This window comes from Drosophila mojavensis, unplaced genomic scaffold (genome assembly GCF_018153725.1).
Source record: "Drosophila mojavensis isolate 15081-1352.22 unplaced genomic scaffold, ASM1815372v1 contig_19, whole genome shotgun sequence".
Classification (NCBI taxonomy): domain Eukaryota; kingdom Metazoa; phylum Arthropoda; class Insecta; order Diptera; family Drosophilidae; genus Drosophila; species Drosophila mojavensis.
The window spans coordinates 3125140-3147333 of NW_025318726.1; the positions used below are offsets into that span (position 1 = coordinate 3125140).

General features: G+C 36.7%; 9 protein-coding genes and 1 long non-coding RNA gene across 13 annotated transcripts; 7 read left to right on the forward strand and 3 right to left on the reverse strand.

Moving 5' to 3' along the window:
- Positions 1–67: 67 nt before the first annotated feature.
- On the forward strand, positions 68–943 carry LOC6572218 (40S ribosomal protein S13). Its single transcript, XM_001998324.4, has 3 exons — positions 68–178; positions 390–517; positions 579–943. Exons 1-3 carry the CDS (start codon positions 156–158, stop codon positions 881–883), a joined length of 456 nt encoding a protein of 151 aa, XP_001998360.1. The 5' UTR covers positions 68–155; the 3' UTR covers positions 884–943.
- A 185-nt stretch (positions 944–1128) lies between these two features.
- LOC6572217 (DNA polymerase zeta processivity subunit) lies at positions 1129–2020 on the forward strand. The gene has a single exon (XM_001998323.4). It carries the CDS (start codon positions 1195–1197, stop codon positions 1789–1791), a length of 597 nt encoding a protein of 198 aa, XP_001998359.1. The 5' UTR covers positions 1129–1194; the 3' UTR covers positions 1792–2020.
- Positions 1977–3719, reverse strand: LOC6572216 (splicing factor 3A subunit 3). Its single transcript, XM_032728707.2, has one exon. The coding sequence runs from the start codon at positions 3624–3626 to the stop codon at positions 2115–2117; it is 1512 nt and encodes a 503-aa protein (XP_032584598.1). The 5' UTR covers positions 3627–3719; the 3' UTR covers positions 1977–2114.
- Positions 3720–3975: 256 nt separating this feature from the next.
- LOC6572215 (V-type proton ATPase subunit E) lies at positions 3976–6221 on the forward strand. Its single transcript, XM_001998321.4, has 5 exons — positions 3976–4085; positions 4194–4304; positions 5009–5221; positions 5279–5605; positions 5669–6221. The coding sequence occupies exons 2-5, from the start codon at positions 4272–4274 to the stop codon at positions 5774–5776; spliced, it is 681 nt and encodes a 226-aa protein (XP_001998357.1). The 5' UTR covers positions 3976–4085; positions 4194–4271; the 3' UTR covers positions 5777–6221.
- Positions 6222–9440: 3219 nt separating this feature from the next.
- LOC6572207 (protein krasavietz) lies at positions 9441–16538 on the reverse strand. 3 transcript variants are annotated; one of them, XM_015166272.3, is made up of 8 exons: positions 16444–16538; positions 14701–14772; positions 14360–14637; positions 12421–12559; positions 11772–11937; positions 11289–11532; positions 10869–11211; positions 9441–10258 (listed from the first exon to the last, which is right to left on the reverse strand). In XM_015166272.3, exons 2-8 carry the CDS (start codon positions 14759–14761, stop codon positions 10221–10223), a joined length of 1269 nt encoding a protein of 422 aa, XP_015021758.1. In that variant the 5' UTR covers positions 14762–14772; positions 16444–16538; the 3' UTR covers positions 9441–10220. The 3 variants fall into 3 exon arrangements, with proteins under 3 accessions (XP_015021758.1, XP_015021757.1, XP_001998356.1); XM_015166271.3 differs by lacking the exon at positions 16444–16538 and adding an exon at positions 15731–15831; XM_001998320.4 differs by lacking the exon at positions 16444–16538 and adding an exon at positions 15291–15315.
- On the forward strand, positions 12920–13827 carry LOC122756877. Of its 2 annotated transcripts, none has more exons than XR_006356737.1 (3): positions 12920–13429; positions 13491–13600; positions 13662–13827. It is a non-coding gene; the product is annotated as an uncharacterized LOC122756877 (long non-coding RNA). The 2 variants fall into 2 exon arrangements; XR_006356738.1 differs by having other exon boundaries at positions 12920–13421.
- A 21-nt stretch (positions 16539–16559) lies between the features above and the next one.
- LOC26528102 lies at positions 16560–17802 on the forward strand. Its single transcript, XM_015166270.3, has 4 exons — positions 16560–16801; positions 16864–17256; positions 17314–17589; positions 17645–17802. The coding sequence occupies exons 1-4, from the start codon at positions 16661–16663 to the stop codon at positions 17750–17752; spliced, it is 918 nt and encodes a 305-aa protein (XP_015021756.2). The 5' UTR covers positions 16560–16660; the 3' UTR covers positions 17753–17802.
- On the reverse strand, positions 17790–18466 carry LOC6572206 (protein KRTCAP2 homolog). The gene is made up of 3 exons (XM_001998319.4): positions 18368–18466; positions 18004–18304; positions 17790–17942 (listed from the first exon to the last, which is right to left on the reverse strand). Exons 1-3 carry the CDS (start codon positions 18369–18371, stop codon positions 17825–17827), a joined length of 423 nt encoding a protein of 140 aa, XP_001998355.2. The 5' UTR covers positions 18372–18466; the 3' UTR covers positions 17790–17824.
- Positions 18467–18470: 4 nt separating this feature from the next.
- LOC6572205 (39S ribosomal protein S18a, mitochondrial) lies at positions 18471–19157 on the forward strand. Its single transcript, XM_001998318.4, has 2 exons — positions 18471–18656; positions 18741–19157. The coding sequence occupies exons 1-2, from the start codon at positions 18560–18562 to the stop codon at positions 19109–19111; spliced, it is 468 nt and encodes a 155-aa protein (XP_001998354.1). The 5' UTR covers positions 18471–18559; the 3' UTR covers positions 19112–19157.
- An 83-nt stretch (positions 19158–19240) lies between these two features.
- On the forward strand, positions 19241–20917 carry LOC6572204 (pachytene checkpoint protein 2 homolog). Its single transcript, XM_001998317.4, has 3 exons — positions 19241–19356; positions 19420–19789; positions 19862–20917. The coding sequence occupies exons 1-3, from the start codon at positions 19295–19297 to the stop codon at positions 20708–20710; spliced, it is 1281 nt and encodes a 426-aa protein (XP_001998353.1). The 5' UTR covers positions 19241–19294; the 3' UTR covers positions 20711–20917.
- Positions 20918–22194: the final 1277 nt, after the last annotated feature.

Genomic DNA, 22194 nt, shown 5'->3' on the forward strand with positions numbered 1-22194 from the left:
AATTATTACAAAAATCGATATTTCGGAATAACTTCACGATAATTATAAATATGAATCAACTCTGTTAGTGCACTATGCATGTGTAGACATTTTGCTCAATTTGGCGTTTTATAAGTCTCCACTTTCTTTTCGGTGTTAAAAACTAAGCGCTCAACATGGGTCGTATGCATGCTCCAGGGTAAAATGGACCTTCGATAGGTGTAATGAGCAAGAGTTCTCGTAGCATTAACCTGCTTAATGTATGAAAACATGTGTAATTATTGCTAGACACATTCACGTTTACTATGTGACGACAAAGATGCCATGAGCAGAAGCACATGTTGCCTACGATAACACTTGCCGCTCTTGTTGTCAGTTTCAAGAGAGATTAACAATTGCTTTATTTACAGCAAGGGTATTTCCCAATCAGCTTTACCATACAGACGCACAGTGCCATCATGGCTGAAACTAAACGCTGAAGATGTTAAGGAACAGATCAAGAAGCTTGGCAAGAAAGGCCTGACTCCCTCAAAAATTGGTATTTTTATTTGTGTTTACGCTTTGAGGTTATGTTTACTGAATTTTGCCATCAATCGTAGGTATAATTTTGCGTGATTCTCATGGCGTGGCTCAAGTGCGCTTTGTTAACGGAAACAAAATCCTGCGCATCATGAAGTCGGTTGGTCTGAAACCCGACATTCCTGAGGATCTATACCATATGATCAAGAAGGCCGTCGCTATCCGTAAGCACTTGGAGCGCAATCGCAAGGATAAGGACGGAAAGTTCCGTTTGATTCTGGTAGAATCTAGAATTCACCGTCTGGCACGCTACTATAAAACAAAGAGCGTATTGCCTCCCAATTGGAAATACGAGTCCAGCACAGCATCTGCTCTAGTAGCTTAATTAAGACATGTTTTTTTTACGCAAACTAAATAAACAAAAAAATATAAACAATGATTTATATTCAAACCTGGTCAAATATTTGGAAATCAATTGTGAGACTGGTATTTTGGATTTTAAAATCAATCTATTTTCAGCGAAAGATTGGGAATTAAACGATCCCTTTTGGATATACATATGTATATACTATATATAAACACATAGATATAAAAACAAAGTGTGACCAGGTAGTGTTTTTCAGGCTTCTTTTAGTGCCTTATTTATATTTTATTTACAACAGCTAATGAAATGAAATAGTTCATCAAAAAGTATAAATGGAGCTCGAAGAGATTATCGCAATACATGTGGAAGCCATCGAAGTGATTTTAAATCATATACTTTATATACGTGGCGTTTATCCGGCACAAATCTTTAAGAAACGTCGTGTCTACAACACCCCAGTCTTTATAGTCGCTTTCCCAGCCTTGAATTCGTACCTGGCAAATATTTTGAAAACTGTGCAGAATTTATTGACAAATGCGGTGCAACAATTAAAGCTGGAATTAATTATATACTCAAACGAAGCGGAGCATAAGGAGAGCTACTTTCTGGAAATGCAACCAGGTCAGGCTGATTTCACACAAGACCAGTATTTAATGGACTACGAGCAACAGTTAAGGGCAGCCCTCTACAAATTCGCGGATCGCGTAAAACATTTGCCAAAACTTGGCCAGAATGCCAAGTTTAAGGTCCATATACATACAACACAGACGACATTTACACAGCTCAGCCACGACGCGCAATACCAGGAGTTTCCCTGGCTGCAGTCAACTGAAAGTCCGCACCAGCTGAAGCAACAGAAATTATGTCTGCTGCCATTGTCTAAAGTTGATAAAGTCGGTTTGCGAATGGAGGCATATATATCCAATTAGTTGTACAACTTTAATTATTAAGCATTAAATTTTAGATGACTTTTGCCAGCTCATATTGTGAAAAAATCACTCATATTTTGCAGGAAACTTTTACCATTAATAATTAATTGTCAGTTGCCAATCGATTTTAAATGGTTTTAAGAGCAACACACAGCATCCGCGGGAAAGTGAATACTAATGATATATATATGTATATAATATTTAAATATATTTATTTTGTAGAAATTTATATAATTCTTTTATACTTTACTTGTACAAGTATTTTCTCCGAATTTTTTTATTGACTGACAAAACATTTAGTGACATAAATTGCATAGTTCGTTTTAGAGCAATCCTTGTCGCTTAAGGTCCTCGAATGTCTTGCGATTCACCACATTGCCGAGCGTGTCCTCGAACTCCTCCTCCTGGTCAGCGATCCAGCGCTCGCTCTGCTTTTGCGACTTGAGTTTCTCCCACAACGTGATCGCATCTTCGATCTGAGTAACATTCGCAAAATGCGCCGTATTCGGTATGCCCAAGCAGCGCATTCCGTGCGCGTGTCGCCACTCGGCAAAGTGCCGCTGGAACGCCTTGGGTCCCTTGTAGGTAAAGTTGCCACAAATTTCGCAATTGTAGCTGATATTCAGGCCGTGCAGCTTATAGAGCCAGTAGGGTATGGGCTTGCCATCCCAGCCCAATGGCAGATTCTTGGGATTGAAGGGCACATCATCTGCATCGGGATCATCGTCATTGTCCGACTCGCTGGCCTCGACATCGCTGTCGTCCCGCTCGCCTCCAGTACGCGCTTGCTTACGCTGCACATTCTCCTTGGTCGCCGCTCTTTGCTCGGACAGCAGCTCGGCGTATTTATAGAGCAACGCTTCCAGCTGTGCGATTTCTTTATTCCGCTCATTCTCGCGCGTTTGTGCGTTGGCGCTTTTTGCTGTTGTCTTCTTAGCCATCAGCGCGGGGTCCAAGGTAGTCTTCCCCTTCGTTTTAAACAGACGTTGAGCCCGTTCCTCCAAGGTGCCGCCGCACTTAAGGCCCAGGGCAATCAAGCCGGATTTAAGACGATCCAAGCCAAGCGAAGCCAGCTCTTCCCAGCTTGAGAAGGCGGAGAGATCCAAATGCGCACCCGTGTTGGCGAGTGCCGATTCTGTCTCCTTCAACGACCAGCCAGGAAAGGTGCCTTGAAGCCATTGGCGCTGAAAATCAAGCTCCACTTTAACTAGCTCGCTGTCAAGGTCTAGTAGCGGTTGGATGCGCAATATGAAGCTGTGTAGATAATTATTAAGCGTCTCAATGTACTTGCGGTACTCGCGGTTTTTACGCTCACGTGGTATATCAAAGACATGGTCAAAGGACATTAGGTACGTGATATAGTCCAACTTTTCGACACCACGCAAATTCAAGTAGAGTTCATAACATTCATTTAGGTCCAAGTACCGCCCGCCGCCTTCTTCGTCGGTGAATTCTACAAGAGCGCTCATTTCATCAGGATTATTGTAGACCTTGATCATCTCTTCAAACTCAACTGAGAGGGGAACGCTGACCTCGGCTGGATGGGATTTGTAGAACTGTTTAATTTGCTTCAAACGGGAATAAAATTCATTGAACTCATTTGGTCCGGACAGCGCCGCAATCTCAGCCTTTCGTTCATTATCCTTGTCCTCGTACAGCTCGCGAAGCTGGGTGGTAGCATTGTGGTAAAGTTCCATTAAATACTTCAGCCGGTGTTCACTGTGTATGCGCTCCTTTTCACCGGTCTTTTTTGTTGCATGCTCATCGACCATTAGTTTGATCAAACGCTCGCGCTCCTCATGGTAGCGACGCTGCTGCTCTAGTAGCGTCTCCATTATGCTGATTGTTTATTTGAGAGAAATAATAAATTTTCACGAAATAGTGTGTGTACATACGTACTAAAGAGCTGCACTTTATATATCGATACTAGTGATGACAATTTAGAATGAGCACGCGATATATATTGGTATCGAGTTTATACATTGTATAAGAAATAGACTGCTAATTTTAAAGGTTAATTTTTATATACATTAAATTATAAACTTTTGATTTTAGCTATTCACAAATATATTTTTTTAATGATTCTAATCGAAGCCTTAATCGATTGATTGCTTTACAGCTGATATTTTTATAAATCGATGCATTGTTGCAATATATTAATATCGATATTTGCGATTATTGTTGGCCCCGAATTTGGGTATTTTACAGCACTGCGCATCACGAAGTAAAAATCATATGATCGATTAGTCGTAGTGAAAATTTCAGACGACGGGCAGAAGGCACACACACTGCAAGTAAATCTTCGGTTTCGTTTTAGTCTCGTGTTAAATAATATAATATTTTACCTTAACTGGTGTGTTGTATAATTAAGATATTAATTAAAGAGCTAAAAATAATTACAGGCACGGTAGTACGTGAATTCCTTCGGAACTATTGAATTTCTATTTCGATTTTGTGGCAAGTGAGAAAAATCAGTCAAGATGGCTTTGAGCGATGCTGATGTACAAAAACAGGTAAATATAAGTGTTATTTGAAAAATATTTAATTGTACAATGTATTTGGGGAAACTGGATATATGAAATAATTGTTTCTCCAAGTGAGTATTAGAATTCCAATGCCACGGATTTGGTAGCAATAAAGATGGCGAAGTCATGGGATTCTCGCCGTAGTCATGTGAATTTTGCGTACAAATTTTTTCTGTTGCTAAATATTTTAAAGTTGAATTTTCATAGTCGTTCGTTACATGATGTGTATATACTATAAAGTATGTATATTCACCAGGAATTAAGTATGGGTTTTATGTTTCGGTGGACGAAAAAACAAAAAACAATTGTTAAAAACTTTACGCATTAGCCAAAAGCTTATTGGTCATGTGACAGATATTACATTTGAGCTGTGTGCTAAAGCGAGACGACTAGAGCACCGAACCCCCTATTGCCAACGCAGTCACACGACTTGTATGTAAATGCACTTGGCGCGTTATCAATGCCATTGAATATTTTTACAGAAAGTAAAAACATAGTAAATATAATATTTGCTAATGGTTAAGTTTGTGCCGGGAAACAACTACTAATGGAGTCTGTGATGCACTCAAATACATATGTCTAGATATAAGTAATCATGTGATTAGCTTTGAGGTTTGTTTTTACACTGGGTTTTAGGTGTTCATTACAAACATTGTTTTTATAACTTTTATTTAAATACACTTCCGTTACAGATTAAACATATGATGGCTTTCATTGAGCAAGAGGCCAATGAGAAAGCGGAAGAGATTGATGCCAAAGCCGAGGAAGAATTCAATATCGAGAAGGGACGTCTTGTCCAGCAACAGCGTCTCAAGATAATGGAGTACTACGAGAAGAAGGAGAAGCAGGTTGAGCTGCAGAAGAAAATCCAATCCTCAAATATGCTCAACCAAGCCCGCTTGAAGGTCGGTCTGTCCAAGTTCCACATAAAAGGGGGATCTAATATGTATTTTTTTACACAGGTGCTCAAAGTGCGTGAGGATCACGTAAGCAGTGTGCTCGATGATGCACGCAAACGTCTCGGTGAAGTCACCAAGAACGAGAGCGAATACAAGGTCGTGCTAAGCAAACTGATTGTGCAGGGCCTGTATCAGGTGATGGAACCTAAAGTAATCCTACGCTGCCGTCAAGTTGATGTACCCCTCGTCCGGGATGTAATCCCAACATCTGCTGAGCAGTACAAAGCCGCAATGAAACAGGACGTTGAAATTGTTATTGATGAGAAAGATTTTCTGTCAGCTGATACCTGTGGTGGTGTTGAGCTGTTTGCCTTGAACGGACGCATCAAGGTGCGTAGAAAAATATTTAATTAATACATAAGTCTTATTGATGGAGCCTGATTATTTTTGCAGGTGCCAAATACTCTGGAGTCCAGATTAGCATTGATTTCGCAGCAACTTGTGCCAGAGATCCGCAACGCCCTCTTCGGCCGCAACGTTAATCGCAAATTCACAGATTAAAATTCTTCTTTAAGTGCAAAAAACAGTAAAAGAAAAAAACAACAATACCAACAAAAAAGTTCAAGCTTATAATACCAACAATAATAACAACAACCACAAGAGAAGAAAAAAAAAAAAAACTAAAAAATGGAGGAAAAGGAAAACTCATACTCTTGAACTCATTTAACAAAATTGTGTCTATCAATTATAATTATTATTGCCGTTGTCTTTTTATAGTGAAGCAAAAACCTTTTGGTCGGATATGTGAGCTACAATTATGCGTTATACGTACTTGCATATTTGCCAACTATTACAATATATATAAATATATATATTTTAGAGTATATTTCAGATAAAGCAAAAGTTCTAAGTGCATTCAAATCCGTTAAAGAGTTTGTTAAAGTTTGGTTTTTTTTATGACTTACCGGCGTTAACAATATAAGCTAATCATAATAACATTCCTCAACACTTTGCGATCCGTTTTTCTTTTGGTGTTGCATATATATTATAATTTCTTGTAATTTTCCTATATTATTTTGCTCTTGTAATTTTTGTTGTACATTTTTATTTGTAATTTCCTATTTGTTTATTATTGTTATCCTGTTATATTGTAGAAATGTTATTCAATTGCAGTGTGCGAGCGCAGCGGCAGCTATTTTCATCAGTCCATCAATCAAACAATCAATGTATGTGCCACTTCAAGGCTGCAGGCGCACACTCAGCATTATTGTCTGCCCGTCACCGAAATGCATTTCGTTCACATTTCGCTGGCTCGCAGACAATGTGCGCCTGCGTCCTTGCAACTGGCACATGTTGAACACAATGTCTGTTGTTGAATATTTGAACTCGAAATCAAATACAAATTAACATGTGAATACACAGTTACAGCATCGAAAGCACGCATCATCCGTTAAAGAAGTATTGCCAAGCGGCCAAGTAGCTAAATTTGTTAAACATTTAAAATGCCCTCAATGTTTTACCTGCTTCCAATTCCAAATCATATAAAACAATACATATACAAATATATAATATTAAAGTAAAATACAAAAATGGAAATTATTAAGCACAATTTATATGTGGCTGTCGCTGCTGCTGCTGCACATTGCTTTATAAAGCGCACTTTCATATCTGGCTCTAAAAACAAAACAAAAATGTATTTTAAATGTTTGCGTGTTCATGAATAAACAAAACACAAACTAAGAAAAATAACTACAACTTTAGCATACAACAAATACAATAAAATCAATAGCATATGCATTATTATATAACATTGAGTAAAATGAAATACAAATGCAACAAAATTACTTTTAAACTTAAACAAAATTTATGTTGAATAAAAACAGTATTTCCAAAAACAAACCAAAAGTTTTCGCTCTAATACAGTGCTTATCATAATTATAGCCCACCCTGCAACTTAAACTTTGAGCCCGTTGTAACAAAATTTTTAAGGTTTTTTAAAAATAAATTTTACAGCACATTATAGACTGGAGCATGTTCAGTAGATTTGATCAAAATTTTAGTTCAATTTATGGAAAACTAAGAAAGAACCGTTAGCTTTTGCTCTGTGCTAGCATTTTTGCTTGCATTTTTGTGTATCATAATTATAGCCCACTGTCGCAAATTTGAATTTATTAAGTGCGGAACAGACTTTTGGCTTTACAGACATTGTAATTAAGTAAATTTCGATAGTTTTTAAGAGATGCCGCTTGGAAAACAATTATCTTATTATGAAAAGGGCCGTATTTTCTCACTTTTCGAGTCAGGAGAGTCTATTTCGAGTATTTTACGAATTTTGAAAAAAAGTCTAAGTGTAATTAAAATTTTTTTGGATAACCCCGAAGAATAAGGATCAAGAAGACGTACTGGGTGAAAACCGTTACTAATTGCGCACGATAAACGCAAAATTATTAAGAAAGCCAGCAACAACCCAACCGCTTGTATAGCTTTGGCCGCACATGTGGCCGAATCTATGTCAGCGATGACTGTTTGGCGAGTACTTAAGAGCTCAGGAATCATAAATAGGTCTAAACTGACCAAAGCATCCATGTTGCTAAGTCGCCACAAGGTTGCTCGACTTGGTTTTGCCGATGGACATACTGCGACCGATCTGACATACGCGCGTTTGAATCATCGTCTTCTGGCTTACAGTATATTTATAAATTTTTACCCTAACAGGTCGTATTTTCTGATGGGAAGAAGTTTAACCTGGATGGTCCTGATGGGTTTGATACTTATTAGCATGATTTGAGGAAGGATCCTATGTTTTTTTCAAGGACAAACTTTGGAGGTGGCTCCGTCATGATTTGGGGTCCATTTTTTTCATTTGGTACCTGGGAATTGAAGTTTGTAACGAACCGAATGAACAGTGAAGAGTATATTCAGGCTCTGGATAGTATTCTCATTCCATATTCAAGGGAATTACGTGAGAAACCAATGGTTTTCCAACAGGATAATGCCAGAATCCATGTGAGCAGACGTACAAAAGAGTGTTTGGAGGAATGTCATGTTGATGTCCTTGACTGGCCAGCATGTTTTGGGGATCTCAACCCGATAAAAATGTCTGGGGTAATCTTGCAAGACGTGTGTATGCCAAAAATCGCCAGTTGGAGACAGTTGGATATCTTAAAACGCAAATTCTAAACGACAATGACTAAATAACAAAGTTTCGAAAAGGACCTTTTATTAAATTTAGTGGTTTCAATGAGGAAGAGAATTTTTGAGTTAACTAAGACAAATGGAGGCCGGACTAAGTATTAACATTAGTTTTTCCATTAATCCGCAACGAATTCGGATTTTTTTTACAAAAATATGAATATGGGCTATAATTTTGATACAGAAAATGGTGCTGTTTTTCCTTGTTTTTTACTTCTTTTTAAGAAATCGTTATTAAATCGTGAATTTTAAGTGAAAAAGTTTTTTGCCATTCATAATTGAAATATTGAACTACTCATTTTTGAAGATTTTGAGGAAATATTCCATTTGGGAAAAATTTTCAGCCGATTCGTTTAAGTGGATTAAAAGTGGGCTATAATTATGATAAGCACTGTATTAACAATGCTATTTGAAATAGTAAAATAAATTACCTTCCCACCCACGTAAGATTACTTGAAAATACATTTGAATGAAGATCGGTTCAGTCACGGATATACAGATTTATATACATATTTAGAAAAAATTTTAAAATAAAAGAATGGAAACTGACAGCTTCAATTAATTTACTAAAACTAAACTATTAAAATATTCAAATATACGCTACATATATAGCAGGAAAGATAAGCTGATGATAAGCCATTAGAATACCCATTTAGTATATGGTAAAAGTATTATATCCTGATTTCCCAATTTTAATGGGCTCAGGGTATAAAAGTATCTAATATCTGGAAGCTTCATAGCAATATTGGTATATAAAACACAATTGATTGGGACATCAATTATTCTTTTATGGGACAGATTATATTCGTTTATAACTTAAATAGATTAGTGTGAAATTTAGTTGGGCTGCCGAAGACTATTTTTGCGCCATCTATGGATATTAAGTATACAATCTCAAAAGTAAAGTGAAAATATAAAGCTTGAATTAGAATTAAAATATCGTCCACATTCAATATGCAAGCGAAACTTAATGTAAATTTTGATTTACCCGGAACGCTTTCCCACACGTCAAAAATAATAAAACAAGTTTCAGTTGTCTGTTTTCAATTTGTTTACTTTAATTGTATATTTTAATGTATGTATATTGTTATTCATGCAATTTCCTTTTCAAATTCAGATTCCCCCAAATTTCAGTTGAGATGTATTTTTTATTTAATATATATTTTTCATCTCTTCAAGATGGTCCGATTAAGCTTGTCTTTAATGTCTTCTCGATGTCTAACTGCTTAAATTGCATTCACTATTTATCTAAAAGTTCTGACCAGTGTTTTAAAAATCATTTCTTGCTGACTTTAAAATAAGAGAAATACATTGAATGTGTTTGTTGCTTTTTGTTCTCAGATGTAACTGAAGCATAACAAGATTTTTTCGCACACATATATTATAAATATGTATAAATAATTTGTCCAGTTATTAGTTTTTTCAGATTTTTTTTTTTTTTTTGTGAAATTCACTTAAATATTGCTCAAAATGAAATAAATGTAACAATTTTAAGTGCACATTTTGAAATGGAGAAAGTAGTTTTGGAAAACTATTAAACGATGTACAGTAAATTTCGAATTTTGTGGCTTGGCTCTCTCCTCTCTCTCAATTGCGACGCAGAGTCCATGGGGGGTATATAGTTTTCTTTAACTTCTAGGAAAATCTTCCAAAGGGGAGTGTAGTTCGGTTGGCTGTTGTTAATGCGAAATACATATACATATGGGTATATATATATATATTGATAAACATATATAATGGATGATGGCGGCTCCGTATAGTTGCAAAATTTGTTTTAATGCCGATATAATAAACTGCGCTCTCAATACAATTGTTAGTCGCCTAGTTTCTGCTCATCCTCCGATTCAGATTCTGTAAGATAGTGAAATAAAAATATACACATTAGTTACCTAATAGTTTTTTATCTATTCATTTTTGTCCGAACGATTATTGGCCAAATGTAACTATGTTAAGTTATATGGACACCCAATCATTCTTTTGCTCTGGCATACCCTCGAATCAAGTGTTACTCATGGGGAGTATATACTATGGATCTTTAAGAGGGTATGCACATTTGAATCAAAAGAAAAATGTAAATGTTTGTCCGAACGATTATTGGCCGACTTTAACTATGTTTAGTTATGTGGACACCCAATCATTCTTTTGCTCTGGCATATTATACATGGGCTTTTCGCGATTTTGTTTCACTAAAAAGTTGGTAAGGAAATATGCGTAAATAGTTTCAAGTGTTCAGGCTTTCATTGGCCTTCATTGTTTATTGTATTTTCAAAACAACGAGGCAAGCAAAAAACCCAAATGCTATTGCAATTTTGTACAATGAAAGAGCCACGTCAAAAGGCAAAAACATTCTCAAAAATTGCCAAGCTGCATATACATCTAGATACATCTAATGTAATTTGTATATATTTTAGAAACATAATATTCTTATATTAATATACTAATATCAATATAAAGTACTAACCTTCCTCGGCAGATTGTAGCCATTCAGCGAATTTGCGCATTTGTTCAAGGAAATGCATCTTGCCTTTGTTGGAGTGACCGTCCTTGTACCAGCGCAAGATTATTTCCTCGGACAATACTTCGGTCTTGTAGAACAATAAGATGATCTTTTGGAACGCTTTCATGAAATTCATGTTTTCGTAACAGAATTCTTGCACTTTTAATATCAATGCCAATTCTGAACGATCCGTTGAGGCGAACGCCTGCAACAGGGGACAATATGTTTTTAGATGACGCACTGCTTGATCTGTGACGAGCTCCTCCTTTTTGTTCCATTCTCCCAGTGACATTATTGTGGACCAAATCTAACAATTCGAATGCAATGGGGAATATACAATAATAATTTATACTTATCAATTTCGGTTATTATCATTTAGCTTACAATAACAATTATCTCATGATCAGGAATGTTGGTACGTAGTGCAAACTCTTTGATGTCTGCAGTTATCTCATTGTGTGCCTTTTCGTCGTTAATATCGTCAATGAGGGTCTGCTGCAGTTCACGTTTGGCCTCTTGGCTAGCCTGCGCTTTATGCAATTTAATGATCTCATTGAGTTCTTTGTCAAGAAAAACTTGTTTAAAATATTCCTCAGTACGTTTGTTTGGTGGGAAAAAGTCCATAAGTCTGCAAACAATAATTATAATTTAATTAGCTCTATATGCAAATATAACACAGGTTTTTGTTTTGCTGATGTGCGAAATTAAATGGGCACCCAAATAAATTAAATAGGTTTATTTGCGAAATGCATTAAATTCCATGTAAATGCTTTTATCTAGGAATGTTAATTAAAGATTAACAATATATACATGTAGATCTTCCTGAAAACATTCCAAAGTATGTGCCTCTAGTACTTATATACTTACTTGCTTTCCAGTCCACCCTTTTTAAGCGCCTGAATAAGATATGCAATGCCCTTCTCTTGCTTGAACGTCAAGAATAGCTCCAATAAAAACTCGAGTGCAATGCCATCTTTAATCAGATGCTCATTGTTTAGTACCAGCAATACATTAGGCGGTACAGAGCCATTAACTGTAAATCATACAAATATAGAAAACTCCATTAGTAAACTGACTGTCAACGATTCACAAAATATGGATAATGCAACTGACTAATCTATACAAAAATATGCTCAAACACGCAAAAGGTGGACGCTGTTTTCACTGCATCTAGATCATATTGTTATCAATTTTGTTTTGTTTATGATATCATACTGTTGATAAATCGGATAAAACAGCTATTTAGATTACTTTTTGGGTGTTTATTATATTGAATTTTGGTGTAAATAAAACTGCTGTGTATATAACTAAAGTGATTGTCCTTGGGCTCGTGGCTTTTGCACTTGGAATTTTTGCATGCAATAGTCAGTATACCAAGAGTAAAATATAATATTAGTCAACTGTGAAACGAGTCTATGATTTGTTTGTTCCGAGAACCCATTTAATATAACTGTTGACTATGATAAATACTACATATAGATATTGTAATTATATAGAATATAGTAACCATGCTTACCTAACCAGAGCGCAGTCATGCGCGCGAGTTTAATACGTTCACTTGGCGTAAAGCCCTTTACGAATAACAAAACTTTACCCATCTCCTCCTCGAACATTTTCTCAAGGTACTTGTACCGTCTAATGAGTTTAACAAACACCTGGAAAGATTATTGTATACATTATTTTAAATTTATGGCATTATTAGATTTAGTTTATAATTTAAAGAAAATATTTTTGTCGCAACATTAGAAATCTTTAAAGATCGAGTTTTCCGAATAAATAAAGACAAGTAAAATGTGGCGTTTAATTTTGCATTATTTTGACACCGATTATATTATAAGAAAGCATAACCGGTTCTAATAATATGCGTTTGATGTTTATATTAATCAAGTATAGACATGTGGGAGGGTAGATAGAAATATTTGCGATTTAGTTTAATGAAAACGAATATTGGAGTAAACATTTCATTTCTTTCTAGTAGTCGGAAACTTTTCAGACTACTCTCGACTTCTACCGGCTGACTTGTCGCAGCCTTCGAAATCTGTACATTGTATTTTTTTTGCTATTTAACAAATAAGGCACTTCCCAGCAAGCATTTGGAAGACTGTTTTAACAGAAATCGTCTTGATGAGTCTTCTTTGAGTCCCCTTGACGATTAAAAAACGACTAATCTCCCGGGCGATCGAAAGAAGACTCATAAATGACCCTTCCATATGCTCAAAGTATGATTACTTTAAAATACAAAAACGAAATGCAAAGCAATCGCCAAATGAGCATGCAGGTGATTAAAATATAATCATTGCTTGGTTTTGCTTTGTTCCTATGCAATCATATTCTGCTCGCTTGGCTGATCGAAAATCGATTCTTATCTAAGCTTATATCTAAGTTAAACGGTACTTTTTCTTAAGCACAAGCCGAAATGTGCAAATTTTGTCATTCGAGCGTGAAAGTGCAAGTGAAGTGCAAGTGCGAAGTGCATACAAATAAATTATATCAATTATATCAAATACAAATAAAAAGGTGATTATGTCAGTCAAACAATTACGTCGAGTGGCCAAAAGAGAAGCTTATAAACTATTATTTTGTTAGAGCTGTGATCAGAAAAGTTTTTTCGGACAAGGTAGCTTCCGAATACAGCTGGAAGGGGACAAAAATTAAACCATCAGCAGAAAGGTGTTACATTATAGCCGTAATAAAAAGTATGTATTATTTTGGAAAATATTTATAATATTTTTTATTAATTAATATTTTCCCATTTAGATATTGCTAATGAAAAATTTACATGCACGGATAAGGATTTAAATACGGTGCTACAAAAGCATTTTGTCCATGCCAATGACAAACTGGCAAAGCGTAGGCGCTTAGAATAATATAAAACATACTTTCTATTTCTGTTACTATTTTTGTTATTTTTTGGTTTGAACTTCTATATTTTGTTTTGTATCAATTAACTTTTTTTTTCTGTTATTTTTTAAGAAAATATATATATATTAAATGAAATTTATATCAAGAAAAAAATTCTTTTCATTGCAAATTATTGAAAATTTCAATCGAATATGAGTCAAAAAATGATTAAATTATGACTCGTGGAAGACTCTTTTATGATCAAAAGATGATTCGTGGAAGACACTTTTATGATTAAAAGATGACTCGTGGAAGACTCTTTTATGATTAAAAACAAGAGTCATAAGCGACTCATCAAGAAGAGTCGCGGGTAGGGTACCATTTTCTCCCGACAGAACAGTCTTTTATGATCAGAAAATGAGCGCACATATGACTGTTTTCAATCATCGCGCGAGTCTTTTAAGACTAACTTATGCTCTGTTAAACGCAAAAATGCTTGCTGGGTTCATTTGGCATATATTGACACCGATTAGCTGCGAGGTCCAATAACCGGTTCTAATTAATACGCAACGCTCCTAGTAATTGTCTCTACAATATATATTAGATTTACTAACCTGCTCATGGTTGCGCATTGACTCCATATCCTCGGGTGCATCGAATATGCAGTAATTTGTGCGTGGCTTTTCGCCATCCTGAGATATAGAACCGCCAGGGACTAATAGACCACCCGCAATCAATATATCAAACAGCACTTCACCGTAACGACGATAATCGAGCTTGTTGCCCGCGCTGTCTAGAAACTTTGAGATTTGGTCCAGGTCGCCTTCAGTTTTTTCGAGACCAGCAATGACCGCATCACGGAATCCCGTTGGGTCATATTTTTCTCTTTCATCTGAGCACAAAAGCAAAAATTTGCATTTATATATAAATGTAGCATAACCCATATAGCACTTACCTCTTTTTCTGGTCTTGATGCGTTGACCCGATAGCACTGGTCTTTCAGTTTTTTGACTCATACAATAAATTGCTGTATATTTGGAATAGAGGTTAAACGAAATATTTAAAATTTTTTTTATTTATTTTTTTTTCATTAAATGTACGTACAGTAGTAAATAAATCTATATATATGACGTGATATGCAAGGCTACTAAATTTTGTAAATATGGAAACGATTACACGTTGAATAAAATCGTGTGCCAATGATATATAACCTTAAAAAAATTGCTTGCTTGATCGTGTGTGTGCCGAACGCACTCACACATGCACACTCACACCCAATTCGTATAATCTTTTTACAGTTTGATAAAGCAGAAGAGCGAATGAAAGGCAAATTGCGAGAACTTGACTACAGAAGAGCAAAGCATAGAAGCACCAGAATAAAGTGAAATTTTTTTAAAATATGTATATAAGCGCGTTGACTTTGTTACTGACGACGCGCGTTTGCCAACGAGGTCAATGAATGTATGTATGTATATGTAATATATAGTATGTACACACACATCCAGTTTGTTTTAGCGGTTTTGATTGCCACTTAATTAAACTTACACTTTCACTTAAAGGAAATAAGTTTGCCAAAGATCTTCCGCGTGTACGGTCCTTATTGTATTGTACTTGTATATGTAAAATTAGTTATGGGTTAGATGGCACGTGTATGAATATGTAATTAGACTCTTCTCCGCACAATTTTTGCAGAGGAACTTAAAAATTTAACCTCTGATGTGTTTAACTATAAGCGCAAAAGCAATTATTTGTATTCAATATTTTCTTAAATTTGCCGTCTTTTTTCTTATAAATTAACTGTAAAATTGACACGCACGCACACAAAGACACTCAACAGTTGAGCGAGGGAGAGAGAGAAAGCCGCAGAAATTGCCGATTTTATTTTGTTTAAGAATTAACTTTAACAATTTTGTTGCTTTTAAATTCAGTGCTACGTCAAAAATTCTATTTTTAATAAATATCACAATCGACTACTTTATACATACATGTGTATTCTTTTCTGGTGAAGTGTTTTTGACGTACGAGCGCCTCTTCTGCGCACACCACTTTGTTAAACGAAATTCAGAAAGCAAATGACACACACAGTTCGTTGAATGCCGAAGATAACGACACGACAACGACATGTGGTCGGCGCCATTTTGTGGCAATACATTGCCATTCAAACAACACACACATACACGTTCAAGAATGTTCGTGTATTTCGCCTGTGTGAGAATATTAATTTCGAGGTTCTGTTTGTGTGGGTCTGCCTTTTTCAAATGCTATAATGAACTAGATCTTTAAAGAATGTCGTTGAAAATTACACGTACTCATTCCCAGTGACTGCTTTCTCTTGCACCATTAAAAATTATGAAAGCGTATTTCGTGGCTCTTATTTAATTATGAGGGTACAGTCGCACTTGCACATTTAACAAGCAATGAATATGAATCATCATGGGTTAAATGTATTTCAGGTTTACAACATATTTCACTTACACTCAATACATACTCATCATAACCTTTCTTACAATCTTTATATAGAGATATACATACAAGCACATGTATGTATATGTATGCGTGGCTACTAAAAGTATTCATATATAAGTGACTACGACTTGAGGTTGTAAAACGCGCATTTCACAATATTATAAATTTCAGACACCATATTATACTAATTTTATTATGAATATTCTTTTTAAAATTCGGATTCTGTACTTACGATTAAAACAAAAAAAGCTGTTTTGATGAAAAAATTGAGCTGTTCCGTCCGTGTGCGAGGGTGCGAAAATCACTAATGCAGTGCTGCAAGAGCAGCATAATCAACCCTGCCGTATTTCGATTTCGACGAACTTATCGATGGCAGCAGGTATTCGATACAATCACAAAATCCACGACGAGAAAAATCAGCTGATATTCTGTTTATTGTACTCCTGAAAATGGTAAACATTAATTCAAATTTTAAAAATTTGAAATATATACACTTGCATCAAGTTCTAATAAAATTAAGACCTCTTGAGCAATACTATGATAATAGCACGCTTGAAAACAAGTTAGAGACCCAGAGTGACGTGCAAAAGGTAAATCAGCAAATATGATACATATCAATAACTTTAATATCTTATATATGTACATATTTAAGGTCTGTGAAGGTTTTTGTAAGGCACTTAAAAGAGATTTGAGTTTGGAGGAAATAACGTCGTTATATTCAGCTGCAATTATGTTGTTACTACTGAGTGATCCCGAAATACAGAATCGACGTCTTGAGCTATTGAACGACTGCTTTAACTATTCAGATACATTAAAGCCGACAATGATTGACTATATAACTCGGGAATTAATTGAAAACTTTAAATATGCATCTAGCCTCGCGGAGAGCAATACAGAATATGACTATATGCTTTATTTCCTATGGGCCATGCCGCATATAATCACAGCAAGCGAGACAGGAAAAATGATTTCATTGGGACTGCTGCGATCTTTTATAGCTGAACTGGCAAACAGGACTCCAATTGTGATGCACATTTATAGAAATGTAAGTGCTTTACATAATAGATACTTATCCGATTTTAAATGCGAATAAAATGGAAAGATTTCAGAAATCTGGCAAATGGTAAAAACTATAAATTTGGACACAATTTTGGACGAATGGTCAATACATAAAATTTATGTATTGATAAAGAGCTTCAGTTTAAGTTTATCAACGGCTGCGCTTAACACCAAAAACTCGGCTTTAAAGCAAGCTGGGTATCGGGGCTTCGAATTGCCTCACGCAGAGATAGAGAATGAGATATCTCAGTGGTTCAAAACGCTTAGAAATAAGCTGAAAGATAAGCATAAAGCGGACGGAACGAAGTCCATCTTGATGGTAAGCGAGACCAAAAATTAAAATTTAAAATAAATGAAATTCATTTCTCTTTCAGTTGGTACGCTTCATTGACTACAATATACTAAGCTTTTTAGCAGAAGGAAGTAGTGAAGTCGCTTCAGAGACTGGCAATGAGGCGCCTCTTAAGCGAATAAGCTTTTAGATTGTACAATAGAAATAAAATACAATACATTAGTACATATATTATAATAGGTAGTTTCATTTTATTTAAAATTTATTTATTCTTTTTGCCGCTTTTTCGCAAAGGTAAATCTTCGACAACCACGGGACTGTTGTAATACTTGGAAGAGATTCGATTGATGAAATATAAGCCCACGAGGGAGAAGAAAATACTGGGAGAAATACAAATTTGTTAAAACTTCAGAAAATGTGTAGATATCAGCTATGACTTACCTGGTTGTGGCACAAACGCGATGAACGACGCCAGCAGCGCTTGCCGTCATTATTAAGCACAATAGTATTTCGGGTACAAGCTTGGCCTGAAAATCGGCCCCAAATACCAATGTCTCGGCATTCGACACGCAAGTGAGACTCAAAATAAACATCCAAGAGAACAAGTAGCCACCAAACAGAGTGTTAATTTGGGAAGTGTTGAACCAGTGGGCGTAGAAACGCAACGTTGCAAAAATTACAAAGCTGAGTATGCCTGATATAATGGCTGAGATCAGAGGGCTTTTGGTTGAAATTGACTTTGCTGGAAAGCATATTTATTATTGTTTTTTACTTCACCGGCATTTTTACAAAAAACGAAACTTACACATCTTTAAGCTGAGAATTCAATTGTTTCGTCTATTGAAAGGGAGCACCTATCGATTAGCATATGAATATGTGATTTTCAAACATCGATATTTATACTCGATACCGACTTATATCGATAAGATAAGACGTAAAAGACCGTCTATTGTAAATAGCAGAATTTGTCTTTATCAATAAAATAGTAAATTAATAGATGGCTTCATTGCTGAAAGCTGCCACCAGTAGTCTTCGGAGTACATTTTTGCAGGCGCGTAGCATTGCAACAAGCCCACCATTGTTAATAAAAGAAAGTGAGTAAAATTCCATGCATTCAGTGCGATGTTTCATAACCTTGTTGAGATTTGTCTTGAAACTTAAATATTTTGTATTTTAAGTACACGAGAGATTGGAAAACAATGCACTGGTCTTTGAGGGTGTAAATGTGGTGTCGCCACGTTCAGAAAAGATGCTGAAACCAGCCTGCACCTCGAACTTCTGTCCAGAATGTACCCTGGGTCTGGACATTAAACATACTGATGTGCTTATTTTATCACAATACGTCCGATCTGATGGCTGCATGCTGCCCAGGCGGATAACTGGATTGTGCCACAGGCAGCAAAAGAAAATGGGGGCGTTAGTTACTATGGCTCAGAAGGCTGGGTTAATGCCTAATCTTAATCCGTCTTGGAGCAAAAAGGATCCAAAAAAGCGGTTTGGATGGCGCAAGTTTAACAAATACTTTATAGAATCAACGATTAAGTACTGAAGTTAATTATAATACCAGAATAAATGTAATTGTTTTCCATTGTAAATGTCAGCATTTTTACATAATTATCGATAATACTAGTTTGCCAAATATTTTGGCAATACCAGTGTTTGGTCACATTGATATTGGCATTGGCATTCTTCAAATTTTTTTTTTGATTTAACACGGCGCGTTTTTTTAACAATGAACTTTTTAAGCAATAGCAACACGGTGCACGTTGAAGTACGCCTGCACAGATGCGAACAGTAAGTGAAACTATTTGACATAAACTTGTGAAAAAGATAGCTGAGCTTCGTTTCTGTTTTCAGGCGAATGCAAACGCTTCAAGCTGAAATCGAACCGCAGTTAGACGCGTACTTAAAATCGCTAAAGACTCTGCGTTGGAATTTAGCTTTTGATGCGAGTACACACATTCCAGCCATTCAAAGTATACTGCTGGAGAAAGACAATGGCGAGAATGGAATCGTGAAGTTGGACAATAGATTAAAATTCCGCTATCATTATTATATGACGCAGCGTCCGGAGCTGCGATCAGGCGGCGGGTTCTTTGATGGCGAAGGCGATGTGAACGCCGATGATTTGGATAGTGTGATTTCTGCCAATCATGTCTTGCTGCCTGCCAGTGAGTTTGTTGGCCTTTGGGATAATTTAATCTACGAGGAAGGACTGAAGGAAAAGGTGTGCTCAGTCATGCTTATTTACATATATATGGATTTATAATCATACTCATATAAATAATTTACTTCCCAGTTGCTTAAGTTCGCTCTGTCCGCCTTGAGTTTCTCGCAACATAATGTGGACTCGAATGTGATTGCTTGTAATAGATTGTTGTTATTGCACGGACCACCCGGCACCGGTAAGACGAGTCTGTGCAAAGCGCTCGCTCAAAAGCTGGCTGTGAGGACGCAAAAGATGTATGCCTATACACACCTTGTGGAGATTAATAGCCACAGCCTGTTCTCTAAGTGGTTCTCGGAAAGTGGCAAATTGGTTGCACGCCTCTTTGGCAAAATAGGTGAACTCGTTGCGGATAAAAATAATTTGGTCTGCGTGCTCATTGATGAGGTGGAGTCCCTGGCATATCAACGCAGTGCGATGAGCAGCAATGAGCCACGTGATGCGATGCGAGTGGTTAATGCGGTGCTTACTCAATTGGATGACATCAAGGCCTGTTCGAATGTGCTCATTTTAGCCACATCGAACTTGGCACATAGCATAGATCTCGCCTTCTTGGATCGTGCAGATATACGTCAGTACATAGGATTGCCGGCTATATCAGCCATTGTCTCTATTTACAAGTCAATGCTAACGGAGCTGATGGCCAGGGGCATTGTGCAAACAGAGCCTTTGGAAAAAGGTCAGGAGGACTCTGAGGATCTAATCAGCAGCCTGGCCGAGCGCAGTGTTGGATTAAGTGGACGCACTCTACGTAAATTACCGCTTTTGGCACATGCTCAGCATACGAGCCGAGATCTCTTTGAGGTTGATCAGAAGATAACTCTATCGGATTTCCTGGATGCAATGCTGCTATCCTTGGAGCAATTGCTGGCTGAAAAACGTCACCTAAAGCTGGAGACATATACACAAGAGATGGCATGACAAACACCAAGCTAAGCAAACTTCTTATGCACAAGACAAACAATAATTTATGATTCCTATTCTCTTACACTACATTTGAATTTACGATGCACGAAGCGTTTCACTTCAAGTTCAATCTCAACACTCATATTAAAACTACATGCAAAGACTGTTTAAAATTAAAGAATCCAATTATATCTGTTATTCTTTCAGACAAAAATTATCTAATTAGTGTGGTTTCTTTTAAATTGAATTCGCAACCTCCCTATTAGTGTATTAGTGGAACACAGAGATTCGAAATCTATAAACTGCTTCGCTATTTTCAACATTTTCTAAGAATAGTATCCTAAAGTATTCCTTGAAAAGAACCATTGGACTGCCAGACAAATCGACAATTTTTTGTCGTAATTATTTCGTATTTATTATCCATTTATTCAAGAAACGTTTGCCCTAGAGAAGAGAGAGTGCTACTGAAATGTTGGCGGTATGTTAAGGTGCTCGGATGTATAGCCACGGTTCCAGAGCTTGTATGGGAAGTTTTCATTGCGACTATTTAGCTTCAAACTGAATTGGGACTTGCGATACATGAGCATGTTCGCATCGAACTGACGCCGCTCAGCTGCACGTCTGTCATATTTGCAGCGGAGCTTCTTTTTGGAGTCTGTGTCTCTGCTGTCTGGGCACTTGGAGTCTGGCGCCGAGAATTGTGGCACGCCCCACAAGTGGTCAGGTTTCTCTTTCTCATTGGTCTGCGACGCCGGAGTTGCCGATTTCGATGCGCTGCTCGAGTTACACATATCGTTGGAGGACCAATCTTTAAGTTGTTTGTTGTATTTGCAGATTAGGTCATTGTACATTCGCAACTTCTCCGGCTTGGCTATATACGGTTGACTTTCACACGAATGGCGTGTGGTTGAGGCGGCGCCAGCGGTTAGACGCGTTGGGGTGCTACCGGATGATATCCTTTCTTGGGCGATCTCTTGCAAATCATATGCCAGCTGATTCACCCGCTCGTTCAGCTGCACTAAGTGTTCGGTTATTTGGTCAATGGTGTTGCCAAAGTGCTTGTTGCTATCCTGCAGCATCGCCAAGCTCTGGCCAACCACATTGCGAGAGATGAGGTTGGCCACAGTTTCCTTGAGATCATCTATCTTCACGTACTTATTGTCCGAGCTTGACTCAACTTTCGGAGCCAGTAGCCTTAATTCATCGGATATTTCTCGCACAAAGCTGGGCGTCCTAAAAAGCTGGACCACCTCCCGGCGCAGATGCTTACCAAGTTTTCTATGCTTATCAGACAATTTTCTTACAGTCTTCTCTTCTAGCATATCCCACGTCGACTCGCTATCCGTTAAGCTAATTTCAGTCATTTTGTATAGAAAATTGTGATTAACAGTCAATTTAGGCATGGAGTTATTTGGAAATCGTATAAAAAGACGTATTAAATAATATGAAAAAATATAAAATAAGTATGAATGTGTGATATTCAACGACTACTAAGATAC

What these genes read in the sequence shown, in the direction of transcription:
- LOC6572216 (XM_032728707.2), bottom strand. Translation starts at nt 3,626, where the DNA reads ATGGAGACGCTACTAGAGCAGCAGCGTCGCTACCATGAGGAGCGCGAG.
- LOC6572217 (XM_001998323.4), top strand. Translation starts at nt 1,195, where the DNA reads ATGGAGCTCGAAGAGATTATCGCAATACATGTGGAAGCCATCGAAGTG.
- LOC6572206 (XM_001998319.4), bottom strand. An exon ending in CGCGTTTGTGCCACAACCAG is followed by an intron (nt 17,943 to 18,003) that starts GTAAGTCATAGC and finishes TATTTCTCCCAG; the next exon opens with TATTTTCTTCTCCCTCGTGG.
- LOC6572218 (XM_001998324.4), top strand. Translation starts at nt 156, where the DNA reads ATGGGTCGTATGCATGCTCCAGG. An exon ending in GGTCGTATGCATGCTCCAGG is followed by an intron (nt 179 to 389) that starts GTAAAATGGACC and finishes CTTTATTTACAG; the next exon opens with CAAGGGTATTTCCCAATCAG. An exon ending in CCTGACTCCCTCAAAAATTG is followed by an intron (nt 518 to 578) that starts GTATTTTTATTT and finishes CATCAATCGTAG; the next exon opens with GTATAATTTTGCGTGATTCT.
- LOC6572207 (XM_015166272.3), bottom strand. Translation starts at nt 14,761, where the DNA reads ATGAGTCAAAAAACTGAAAGACCAGTGCTATCGGGTCAACGCATCAAG. An exon ending in CATCAAGACCAGAAAAAGAG is followed by an intron (nt 14,638 to 14,700) that starts GTAAGTGCTATA and finishes TTTTGTGCTCAG; the next exon opens with ATGAAAGAGAAAAATATGAC. An exon ending in GCTACAATCTGCCGAGGAAG is followed by an intron (nt 10,259 to 10,868) that starts GTTAGTACTTTA and finishes ACTATCTTACAG; the next exon opens with AATCTGAATCGGAGGATGAG.
- LOC26528102 (XM_015166270.3), top strand. Translation starts at nt 16,661, where the DNA reads ATGGTAAACATTAATTCAAATTTTAAAAATTTGAAATATATACACTTG. An exon ending in CCCAGAGTGACGTGCAAAAG is followed by an intron (nt 16,802 to 16,863) that starts GTAAATCAGCAA and finishes TACATATTTAAG; the next exon opens with GTCTGTGAAGGTTTTTGTAA. An exon ending in TGATGCACATTTATAGAAAT is followed by an intron (nt 17,257 to 17,313) that starts GTAAGTGCTTTA and finishes TAAAATGGAAAG; the next exon opens with ATTTCAGAAATCTGGCAAAT.
- LOC6572204 (XM_001998317.4), top strand. Translation starts at nt 19,295, where the DNA reads ATGAACTTTTTAAGCAATAGCAACACGGTGCACGTTGAAGTACGCCTG. An exon ending in CGCCTGCACAGATGCGAACA is followed by an intron (nt 19,357 to 19,419) that starts GTAAGTGAAACT and finishes TTCTGTTTTCAG; the next exon opens with GCGAATGCAAACGCTTCAAG. An exon ending in AGGAAGGACTGAAGGAAAAG is followed by an intron (nt 19,790 to 19,861) that starts GTGTGCTCAGTC and finishes TTTACTTCCCAG; the next exon opens with TTGCTTAAGTTCGCTCTGTC.
- LOC6572205 (XM_001998318.4), top strand. Translation starts at nt 18,560, where the DNA reads ATGGCTTCATTGCTGAAAGCTGCCACCAGTAGTCTTCGGAGTACATTT. An exon ending in ACCATTGTTAATAAAAGAAA is followed by an intron (nt 18,657 to 18,740) that starts GTGAGTAAAATT and finishes TTGTATTTTAAG; the next exon opens with TACACGAGAGATTGGAAAAC.
- LOC6572215 (XM_001998321.4), top strand. Translation starts at nt 4,272, where the DNA reads ATGGCTTTGAGCGATGCTGATGTACAAAAACAG. An exon ending in TCAACCAAGCCCGCTTGAAG is followed by an intron (nt 5,222 to 5,278) that starts GTCGGTCTGTCC and finishes TTTTTTACACAG; the next exon opens with GTGCTCAAAGTGCGTGAGGA. An exon ending in CCTTGAACGGACGCATCAAG is followed by an intron (nt 5,606 to 5,668) that starts GTGCGTAGAAAA and finishes TTATTTTTGCAG; the next exon opens with GTGCCAAATACTCTGGAGTC.